The sequence below is a fragment of the Spermophilus citellus genome (genome assembly GCF_964194105.1).
Source record: "Spermophilus citellus genome assembly, chromosome: 6".
Taxonomy (NCBI): domain Eukaryota; kingdom Metazoa; phylum Chordata; class Mammalia; order Rodentia; family Sciuridae; genus Spermophilus; species Spermophilus citellus.
The window spans coordinates 38818447-38830470 of NC_138187.1; the positions used below are offsets into that span (position 1 = coordinate 38818447).

The window sequence follows — 12024 nt, forward strand, 5'->3', positions numbered from 1 at the left end:
TAACTATAATCACCCTACTGTGCTCTAATAGCACTAAATCCTTCTAACATTTTATACCTCTCCACCAACCCTTCTCTGTACCCCCTCCCCACCTCCAGTAACTACCATTCTACTCCCAACTTCTGAGATCAGCTGTTTATAGTGTACATAAGAGATCATTCAGTTCTTGTCTTTCTCTGCCTGACATCTCAATTAACATGATGATCTCTAGTTCTATCCATGTTGTCACACATGATTGACAGGGTTTCATTCTCATGGCTGAGTAATAATATTCCACAGTGTGTATATATACCACATTTTCTTTATCCCATAAATGGAATTTTCTTAATTTTCTGTTAGATTTTTTTCACTGCCAGTATATATAACTATAATTAAAATTTATATTAATCTTGTTTCCTGCAAAGTTGTTAAACTTGTTTGATAGTTTTTAATAGATTCCTTAGGATTTTTTTGTAAATAAGATCATGTTGCCTGTGAACAGAGGTAGCTCTACTTCTTCTTTTCCAGTATGGATTTTTTAGAATTAGTCTTTCTGATGTTAATGTAGTAACTAGAACCCCAGTACAGTTTAAGTTAAAGTGATGGGAAAGGACATCAGGACATCCTTGTCTTGTTTCTAATATTAGGAGGGAAATGTTCAGTCTGTCTCCATTAAACATAATGTTGCTCTGGATTTTTGGCAGTGCCATTTATTAGATTGAGGAAATTCTCTTCTCTTCATAGTTAGTTCAATATTTTTATTGTGAATGGGTGTTAGATTTTGTCACATTTTCTACAGCTTCTGGGACAATCATATTTTTTGTCCTTTATTCCACTAATACAGTATACCACACTGATTTTTCTATGTCAAACCAACCTTTCATTTTAGTGGTGTATCAGGCTTGTTCGTGGTATACAACCCTTTATATATATACATAAAACCTTCTTTTGTATGTTGTTATGAGATGCTGATCACTAGTCATGTGTTGAGATGTTTACATCTGTATTCATAAGGAACACTGGTCTGTAGTTTGCCTTCTTTTGACATCTCTTTATCTGGTTTGGTGTCAGGGTAATATTGGCATCATATTATTAATTGAAAAGTACCCCCTACTTTTCTCATTTTTGGAAGAATTTATGAAGGATTGGTATCAATTTATCCAGTTTGTCTTTTGATGTTTGTTAGAGAGCTCATATTGCCCTGGACTTTTCTTTATTTCTATAAGGTCAGTGGCTATGTCCCCTTTTACTCCATATTTTGGTAATTTAGTGTCTTCGCTTCCCCCCCACCACATTTTAAAATCAATTGGCTAAAGGTTTGTCAATTTTGTTGATTTTTTTTTCAAAGAATAAATAAATTTTAGGTCTCATTTTTTAAAATTCTTTTTTCTATTCTCAATTTCATTTTTTCAGTCTCATCCTTATTACTTTCTCTTTACCTATTTTGGGGTTAACTTTCTCTTCTGTTTCTAGAGGTAGAAGGTTAGTATTCACCCAAGGTCTTCATGTTCATATGGGTTTTGCAGCTGTAAATTGTCCTCAAGAATCTGCTTTTGTTCTTTGAACTGGAAGAGTAGGCTATTGCTATGGCCTGTTAAATAAAGACGCTTTTTTATAGCTGCGTTTCCCTTTGAGCCCTGCTCAAAGTTTCAATTTAAGTACATTTTAATTTTTTTTAAATATTTACTTTTTAGGTGTAGATGGATACAATGCCTTTATTTTATTTACTTATTTTTATGTGGTGCTGAGGATCCAACCCAGGACCTCGCCCATGCTAGGCGAGTGCTCTACCACTGAGCCACAACCCCAGCCCCACATTTTAATTAAAAAAAAAAAAAATCATTTACCTAAGGTGTTTTATTTTTTTTCTTCCTTCCTTCCTTCCTTCCTTCCTTCCTTCCTTCCTTCCTTCCTTCCTTCCTTTCTTTTTTTTAAGACAGGGTCTCACTAAGTTGCTCAGGGCCTCGCTAAGTTGCTGAGGCTGGCTTTGAACTCGCCATCCTCCTGCCTCAGCCTCCAGAACCTCTGGGATCATAGGTGTGCCCCCCTGTGCCCGCCCCCAAGGTGTTTTCTAATTTCCTCTTCAATCCATTGTGTGTTTAGGAATGTGTTTGATTTCCACACATTTGTGAACTTACACATTGTTTTCTCTTGTTGAGTTTTTCCTTCCCACTGTAATCAGAGACAGACACACCCTGCAGGATTTCTGCCTGAACCCTCCTGGCTTGGAGCCGACTGTGGGCTTGCATTCACTGGGCTGCAGCAGGCCGTGCGCTCTGTGATGGGGAATGTTCTGTGAACCTCCGTGAGTTTACTGAGCTGTTCAAGGCTTCCAGTTCCTTGTGGCTCTTCCTCCTGGTTGTTCTGTTAGGAGCCTGGCCCTGCCAGGGCTGTGTCTTGGACTTCTGGCCTGTAGAGCTGCCAGACACTTATTTCAGGCTGAAGCCCCCCAGGGTTCAGTGCGTGGTGGTCAGCAGCCCCCAGGAAGCTAGCCCCTGCGCCTGCTTGGTGCTCCTTTGATGACTTTTCTTTCTGCTCTTCCAGTCGCACAATCTCCAGTGCTGTCTTCATACCAACTGGCTTTTGTTTTTATCCCCTCAAATCTGCTCTAAAACTGACCTCTAGTGATGTTTTTATTTTTACTTATTATATTTTTCAATTCCAGAATTTCCACCTGGTTCTCTTACAGTGCTCACCTCCAGGGGTCTCTGTTTAAGACACTGTGTTTTCGCACATCCTTGAATTAGTCAGGCATGGCCTCCTCTGGTTCTTAGAACGTCTCGTAGTGGCTGCTCTGACATCTGGCCTGCCAAGTCCAACAGCTGGCCCCTTTGAAAGTACTTGCTTTCCCCCGTGGATTGGTCACTGTTTCCTGTTCCTTTGTGTGTCTCCTCTAACTTTTCCATTGAAACCTAGACATTTTGGTCAGGTATTATAGTGACTCTGGATATGGACACCCCACCCCCCATGCCCCTGGGGTGGATGTCGTTGCTCACTTATTTGACTAGTCATGTGGTTGATCTTACTCTCTGGAGTCTGTGCCTGCATTGTGTAGCCTTTTGTTTCCTACTTAGGTTTTTTTCCCCCATTTTAATTCCTAGCTTAGCCACCTAGAGGCTGCCCTTGGGTCAGCAAAAGTCCCTGGATGGGCAGAACTGCACTTGAGCCCCTGCTGTCTGGATTTTCTCCTGTACGCTTGTGGCTACTTTTCTTTCCAGAGTTCAGCACATCTGTATTTGTCCTTGGCAAACCCCACCTTTTGGACACTGGGGACTCACACACAGGCTGTCACCTGGATTCTCTGACTTTACTTGATATGTCTGATTTCCTGCCTGCCTTCCTAAATCATGTACGTCATTTTAGTACACTTTGTTCAAATGAAAACTTTATAATTGTCATATGCTTCTAATACCATTAAATGACAGCAGAAATCAAAATCAGTGAATAATTCTTTAAAAGATTCTGGTTATTTGGAATGAACTATTCCCTGGGCCCCAGCTTAAGTCACACTGTGTTCTTTTTTCTTTTTTTAATATTTATTTTTTAGTTTTAAATGGACACAATATCTTTATTTTACATTTATGTGGCGTTGAGGATCAAACCCAGTGCCTCAAGCATGCTAGGCGAGCGCTCTACCACTGAGCCACCACCCCCGCCCCACACTGTGTTCTTAATCTGGGTTCTGCATGTTTAAGAGGTAGCAGGGTAAGTACCACATCAACTCAGCTGCCCCTGTGAGTGTGATAACATGGCCATTGTGTGTAGTAAAACTCAAGCTGCTGGCTGAATTGTCCCTCTCTGTGTGCCCACCTGTAGACGGCTCGTGTCCTTTCAGGGTACAGTGACCCATTGTGATGCTGGTGATTCCTCCATGCTGGGCAGATCCTGAGACAGAGCCACCTGTGCCACCCAGCCACAGCCTTATTGGTTCAGAATAAGGGTTCCATTCTAGCGTCCAGTACCAGTGCTACAGATTAGCCATAAGCTTTTCTGAAGGGACATGCGTACATTCTGCTTTCTGTCTGTTCAGGACTTGGACCTGCGTTAGTTTAGGAAGCCTCCTCTCTCTGGCCAGCTCCCTTCCTTCTTGGCAGGCTCCTGCTGACATAGGCTGGTGTGCCTCATTACCCCCCTGAGCAGGGCAGAGGACTGGAACAGGCAGGAGCCTTCATGGGCCCAATGTCTCCTTGTGCATGTGCATCTCCAGGAGTGTTTTTGGTTTGGGTTTGGTTTGGTGTTAAGGATGGAACCTAGGGCCTACCACAGGCTGAGTGGCACCCTGAGCCCCTGGGAATATGTTTTCTAAGCCATAACTGATGCTCTTAGCAGGAGATATCACAGATTCATTGTGCTTTGATGCAAAGCTGAGTAAGTCAGAATGGGGAATGGTGATATAGCTCAGTTGGCAGAGTGTTTGCCTCTCATGCACAAGGCCTTGGGTTCAATCCCCAGCTCCACACACACACAAAAAGGTCAGAATGTTTATACAGTGTGAGGAATGAAATACTTTGGTCAAGAACTCTTTCTCTGTGGCGAGCACACAGCAGTTCTGTAGGACCTAGTGCTCTGGCTTTGGGTACACAGCAGTTCTGCCAGCGAGTCTGAGCTGGCCACCGGCTTGAGGAGTCCCAGGGTCCTGTGCCTTGGAGTTACTGGATTCTGCTTCAGCAGCCACAGATGGGCTATGTGCACTTTTTGAACTGAACCATCAGGAACCGAGCAGGAGCCACATAGTTACTGTGTTTGCTTCTCTTCTTCCAGGGAGATGACAGTCTATCTGCAATTACCTTTGACTCAGACTTTGAGACGGTGAGTATTAATCATGACTTGCAGCTGCTGCTTATGCTGCCCTTACACGTGCTCCTCAGAGAGTAGACTAGGCCGAGTGGCACAGATGTCCTTAACCAGGATACAATCCTGAATGCTCCTTGGTGTTTGAAAGTTTTAATCCCTTGGTGGGATTTAAATTATTTAGATGATAATTTTAAAACTTTTTTCTAGTAAAGATCCTGAGCAGGATTCACGTGAGGCCAGTGACCAGTTCCTGTCCTGCATCTGGTTTGGGCCTGCTTGCTGCCCCCAGTCCTCACATGAGGGAAGGTGGAGCTTGGTGAGGCCGGCAGAGCCCACTTCCAAAGCCAAGATAGCCTGGCCAGCAGCAGGGCCGCTGGGGTGCTGGGAACCAGCTGGGAGGGGTCAGGAAATAGGTGGTCAAGCCCAGAGGCCCAGGATGGTGCCGTGGTTGGCCTTTCTTAGTTTGTTTGCCACTGTGCCAGGTGACAGAGGAAGCCTGCTAACTGCTTGCTTAGAGATAAGCAAAAGAAGCTTGTCATGTAGATGGTTCTAGCAAAACAGTGGCCTGTCAGCACTGAGGGAACCAGCAAGCTTTGGCTCCACTCTAGGGCACTGTTCCCTAGAAGGACCCTATCTGAAAAGCTGAGGGGTGTCCTGCCACATCTCTGGGGCTGGGGTCCAAAGTTCCCCTTGGAGGAGCAGCAACCCACGCTAGCCCCTAGGTAGAATTCAGCCTCCCTCAGACAGAGGGTTCACTGTGTTCGCCCAGGGGAAGCGAGAGAAGTTCCCATCAGAGTGAAGTGCATGAGGAAGACGAGGTTGGAGGGCGATGGTGTTTTCCCTGAGACAGAACTGGCGAGGATTAGAAGCAAATTTGCACCCAGTTCTGCATTGACATCATGTTGTCACGGCAGACAGGCCCACACAGGGGGCCACTCCTTCTGGACTTGTCTTCCTCCGTGGGATTTGCAGTTACTTAGGGTTTTCATCTTGCCCAACCTGCTGTGGGGACACAGGTTGCATCAGTGCCCCAGAACTGAGCTCGAGGACAGTGGGGGGTGGGGAGCGGAGAAGATGCCTTACCTGGGCTCTTCCTTCTGAGCTCTCAGAGCCCCCTCCTTGAGTTTCCTGTTTTAGGACTTGTCTGAGAGCACGTGGTGCCCCTCAGCCTCAGTCCTGGCATAGGGTTCTACTGAGCTCATTTGTCCTCGTCCCCTCATATGACCGCCTGGGCCCTCCCTGCACATGGCAGGGTTCCATAACAGGAACCTCCAGGGAAGCACAGGAAGCTCAGCTTGCTTTACATCACCTCTTCTTTCTTTCAGAAAGCAAGAAGGAAAGGTTTCCACAAGCCTCCCACATCACCAAGTGAGTATGAGCAGGCCTTCTGCCCCTGTCCCCGCCCTGACCCTGGAGTGTTTCCAAAAGCTGCCTGCCCCTGGACAGAGGACATTTCTTTACTTGTGCCACGGGGTAGGAGAGACATAGTGGCATAGGGACCAGCCCCATTTGCTTTGGAACCTCAGGTGTGTGTGCTCCTGGGGTCCCCACCTGTCCCAGGCACCAAGCTGTCAGGCTGCCGCTCCTGAGTAGGGCCCAGCCACTGTCCCACTGAGCCTCCCATGAGACAAAGTACATTGTGGCCTTTTCTTTTTTCTTTTTCCTTTCTCTTGGTTTCTCAAAGCCAGAATACTGCCAAAGTTAAAGGGTGTTTTTAAGTTAGGATGCATTTCTTGAGCATCAAAGTTAAAAGAGAAATGTAAATGCATATATATGTATAAAATAACTGTAATGCTGGGTGTACACCTATAACCCCACTTACTTGGGAATCAGAGGCAGGAGGATAACTTGAGTTCGGGGGTTCTAGGCCAACATGGGCCACACAGTGAGACTCTGTCTCATAACACAAGTAACTATTTTAGAATTTTTGCCAGAATGTTTTTATCTAGAATCAGCATGCCCTTTGAATACTTCATTGTATCATTTTTTTCTTTCTGAAGCGCATGTGTTGGGGAGTTGATGTTTTCCAACTCGGAAACCACATATTGTCTTTTTTTAGAGTCACCCTATTACTCTAAGCCGAGAAAAGCAGCATCCTGGCGGTCTCTCAGGACAGTGGGGAGCATGCCTCTGAGCGGCAGAATGTCCCTAACCCCACAGAAGCTCTGGCTGGGAGCTCCAAAGCAAGGTATGTAGTTGCTCCCTCTGGGGCCCTGCTGCTCAAGAGTAGGGTTTTAGGAACCACAGCAGAAGTTTGAGAAGGAGCTTTGACATTCCTTGTTTGAATTGCATGGTCTTAGTCTTGCAGACACTGAGCATGTAGTCAGAGTTGCATGTCATATGTAGACCGTGGATGATGTCCCTGCTTTTGCTCGAGTGATGCCATAGCCTCTTGGTTCTCCGGTTGTCTTTGTGCTGCTCAGTGGCAGTGGTGTGTGGGAGCCAGCTCCTACCAGTTCCCAGGTCCAGCTGTTAAATTTTTAGGAGTTTTGTGGTCTGGTGAGTCTCACACTAGCAGCTTGAAATTGGGCACAGTGGGGCTGGGGTTGTGGCTCAGTGGTAGAGCGCTTGCCTTGTACAACTGAGGCACTGAGTTCAATACTCCAGTACCACATAAAAAAATGAATAAATAAAATAAAGGCATTATGTCCATCTACAATTTAAAAAAAAAATGAAATGGGCACAGTGGGAATATTTTACACCCTGGAAATGGGCAAATGCTGCAAGCAGGGCTTCAGGGATTTATTTTTGAGATCTTATTGTTAGACATCAGCACACCACTGACAGCTGATAGCATGGGGTGATGTAAACTTCTTTCACTTAGGAAGGTTGGTGAGAAGCAAACTCACCATTGTGCTTGCTTGTACCTGTCATATTAAATCTGTGCACGCTCAAACCAGGAACTCTGGCCCAACCCCTGAACTCCAGCCTCACCTTGGAGCACACCTGGACCCACCCCCAGTAGCACTCCCAACTGCCTGACCGAAGCTGAGAGCAAAGCGGTCAGACCTCAGGTGTTCCGCCAGCAATGCAGAGCATATGGTCAAGGGGAGGGCTGAGGAAAAGCAGAAAGGAAGCCTCTCGAAGCCAGGCTTTCATTGTGCCAACCTCCCTAAACTTAGAGTCTTATTTACATTTCTTACATAAACAGTATTAGAAACAAACATGAATGGCAAATAATAAAAAGCTTGAATCTCACCAAAAACAACAGTCCTCCCCACGAATCCTGCTCCTTTCTGTAAAGGAGAGCCACTTGCAGGGCCTGGTGACAGCTGTCTCGCTGTTCCCCCTTTTGCTTTTGCTGTTAGGAGTTGCAGTTCAGTAGTCCAGATTCCTAACATATTAGGGGTCGTATTAAAACCAAAGCAAACCAGGTTGATTTTGCACACTGGCAGTCCCAGCTGCTCGGGAGGCTGAGGCAGGAGGGTCTTGAGTCTGAGGCCAGTATGGGCAACTTAGCAAGACCCTGTCTCAAAATAAAAAACAGAAATAAAAAAGGGCTGAGCATGTAGCTCAATGGTAGAGCACCCCTGGACTCAATCCCCAGTCCTGGGGAGGGGAGGGGAGTAAAGTTGTACTAGTTTTGTCTTGGAATGGGTGCTAATGATATATAACACACACACACACACACACACACACACACACACATGTTTTTTATCTGTTATTTAAAATCTAAGTCTATCACTTCTTCCAGTTCTTCTTTTCTTTTAAATATTTTTTTAGTTGTAGACGGACACAATACCTTTATTTTATTTATTTATTTTTATATGGTGCTGAGGATCAAACCCAGTGCCTTGTATGTGCAAGGCAGGCACTCTACCACTGAGCCACCACCCCAGCCCTGTCACTCTCCTTCTGTGACTCCTTTCCTTAATCCTTTTACTATAATTAAACTCTGCATTTATCTTTATTTTTCTTTTCTGTATCATTACCATTTTTGCGTGTGTGTGTGTGTGTGTGTGTGTGTGTGTGTGTTTCCTTGCTATTTTTGAAAGTACCATGATGGGGTAAAAGTGAAAGTTTTTTGCTCTTCTTTTTTTATTTTCCTCTTAAAAGGATAATTTTATTGACTTTCAGGTTTTCCTTAAGGCATAGCCAAGAATTCTTTCTTCTTCCTGATGATTTCCTAAGAGGCTTGCATGTCTTCCTCTAGGTCACGTCCCGGGGACTACCGTCTACAGAGAGAAAGAAGATATGTATGATGAGATTATTGAGTTGAAGAAGGTAGTAGTCTGTCTGCATCTTATTGATTTTAGCATGGCCAGCCTTCAATGACAGTGTCAGTGCAGGGATGGTCTTCTATAATAGTGGATTCAAAATCACCCAGTCGAAGTGCATCTTCAGGACCGTATTTAGGCTGGCATGAGAGGGTGAGCAGGGCATTGGCAGCCAGCATGGCAAGGAGTCCAGAGCAGCTCAGCATGGCAAGGGAGCCTGGGCAGCTGCCTATGCAGCCTTTGCTGCTGGTCCAGAGAGAGCACTCAGGTTTTAGTCGTGTGACCATGGGAGCTGCCCAGTAGTGAGGGGGCTTCCTGCAGAGCACGCACACACACCCACACACAGATGTCCCAAGCAGAGGTCAGGCTGCTCTTGAAGGGTGGCATAGGGACAATTCCCATCTTGTTGGAAGACTATTCTAAATGGACCTGAGAGCCCTGACACTGAACAGCGGTGCTGTGGTGCTCTTTAGCACTCTGGGAGGGGTCTTCTTGGCTAGAAATGTGGTTCTGGAGAAATGGTGCTGACCCCATTCAGACTCACCAGGGTGGTCTCTGGGTAGAGTCAGCCTGGGTTCCAGATTCAGAAAGAAGAGAATTGCTTTTTAATACTCCATCCTTAGGATCTCGAGCATCAGTATAGTTTTTCTATATAAGCCATGTCTCCATTTTCTTTTAAAAATTGGGAATGGTACCGAGGTACAGCTTAGTAAAGTAGAGGGATGCTTAGCATGTGCCAGGACCTGGGTTCCATCCCCAGGACCACCAGTACAAAATGGAGAGGAATATAATCATACTGATTTCATAGGCTTGTCATGCCATAGGCCAGAAAGTGCTTGGTAGGCAATAAGAGATCAGTAAGTTCTGGCCACTTTTTAAAAACTTGTTTGAAATAATTACAGATCCCAGGATATGTGTACATGCATGTCCAGGATATATTGTGTGGACAGTGCAGAGGGGCTGCTGTCCCCTTCACTTGCCTCCTGTGGTTAGGTTTCACAATTGCCATACAATATCCATACCAGAAAGTTGTCATTGGTACAATGTGAGTGTGATTGTCCCATCCCAGGTGTAGATTCACAGAGTGTGTGTCCCTCTGTTATATCCCAAGTGCATGTGGCGCTGCATCCTGTCCCAGGGAGAGGTCTGTGGTGTGTGTTGTAGTCTTGTGTCCCATCCCAGGTGGCAATCCACAGTGTGTGCTGAGGCGTTCTTTTTTTTTTTTTCTTTAGTCATTACACACGAAGAAAAGTGACGTAGATCTGATGAGAACAAAGCTTCGGCGCTTGGAAGAGGAAAATAACAGGAAAGATAGGCAGATAGAACAGCTTTTGGACCCAGGTCGAGTAAGTTCCTGACCTCATGGTGGACTCCTGCCTAGAGTCACTGTTAATGGGGGGACAAGCTGAGCTACACGTGGACCTCATGTCTCAATATGTTTACTGCAGGGCCCAGATTTTGTTCGGACCCTGGCAGAGAAAAGGCCCGATGCTGGTTGGGTAAGTAGTCTGGTTCCCCAGAGAGGAGAGCCTTCCCCCAAGACCGTAGACAGGAGCAGCTGTGCACGGAGGGAAGCTGCTTCCCTGAAGCCCTTGCACACACAGAGCCGCAGAGCAGGGATGGCCACAGAGCCTCCGGGAACCATTCTCTGTGGAGCCAAGGGGATTACCAGAAGATCCTTCAGGATTGATCAAGGGGAGTGAGCGGGACCCCAGACATATTACAGAGCAAAACAGTCACAAGGGTCAACTTCCCCATCATGCCCAGACATATCTGTGCTTAACAAGTGTTCTGATTTAAAACAGAGAAGCAAACAGCAATAAAATAAAATCCCTAAAGCAGATATAAACACCTCTCCCATTGTACAGTATATACACAGCAAGTGGATGAAACAAAGCAAGGGTTACTGGAGACAGGTTAATGCTGTGGCAACAAACAAGACAGCATTTGGAGAAAAATGTATCGCCACAAACTCTATGAGTCAGGAAGTTAATTTTTTTTCAAATGTGAGAACTAAAACTGGAAGAGATAAACTTTTGAGACTATTGAATACAAAGAGTAAAAAATAGTGGACTTGGTAATATAAAATTAAAATTTATATGAAAATCCATGAGGGTGAAACAATATAATGGGAGAGGGAAGGATATCTTTCTATCTATCTATCTATCTATTTATTTATTTTTGGGTACTGGATGTTTTAACCCAAGGGTACTTTAGCACTGAACCACATCCCCAGCCCTTTTTTATTTTTTATTTTTTGGCAGTGCTGGGGATTGAACCCAGGGCCCTGTGCATAGGAGATAAGCACTCTACCAGCTGAGCTATGTCCCCAGCCTCCATTATTATTATTATTATTTTTTTAAATTTATTTTTTTGAGACAGGATCTTGCTAAGTTTTTCCAGGTCTTGCTAAATGGCTGATGCTAGCTTTTTTTTTTTTTTTTTTTTTAAGAGAGAGAGAGAATTTTTTAATATTTATTTTTTAGATTTCTGTGGACATAACATCTTTATTTTATTTTTATGTGGTGCTGAGGATTGAACCCAGTGCCCAGCGCATGCCAGGCGAGCGCAAGCCACATCCCCAGCGCTGATGCTGGCTTTGAACTTGCCTCAGCCTGAGATTCTAGGCATGCACCGCCATTCCCGGTGGGAAGGATATTCTTGATCAATACAACAGTGTTTTCTGGATGGGCATGTTGACACATACCTATAATCCCAGTGGCTCAGAAGGCAGGAGGATTGCAGGTTCAAAGCTAGCCTTAGCAAAATTTAGCAAGACCCCGTCTCAAAATAAAAATAAATAAATAAAAAGGGCTGGGGATGTGGCTCAGTGGTAAAGCACCCTGAGTTCAATCCCCCAGTATAAAAAAAAAAAAACCCTAAAAACAAAAAACATTGTTTTCTGTCCACAATGTGCACAAAATCTGTACAAATCTCTAAAGGAAAAAGTCCGTTCTGAAATAAATACATATATATGTCATATTGAAATATAATCCATTTAGCATAAATGAATAAAGCCTAGCTGTCTGCCTAG

General features: G+C 44.8%; 1 protein-coding gene across 1 annotated transcript in view; it reads left to right on the forward strand.

Moving 5' to 3' along the window:
- IQCE (IQ motif containing E) overlaps positions 1–12024 on the forward strand; it is a 45373-nt gene that overhangs the window by 3806 nt on the left and 29543 nt on the right. The window contains 6 exon segments of the mRNA XM_081298983.1: positions 4741–4788; positions 6099–6141; positions 6833–6961; positions 8927–8997; positions 10223–10336; positions 10439–10489. Of these exon segments, the coding sequence (XP_081155109.1) occupies positions 4741–4788; positions 6099–6141; positions 6833–6961; positions 8927–8997; positions 10223–10336; positions 10439–10489 (456 nt within the window).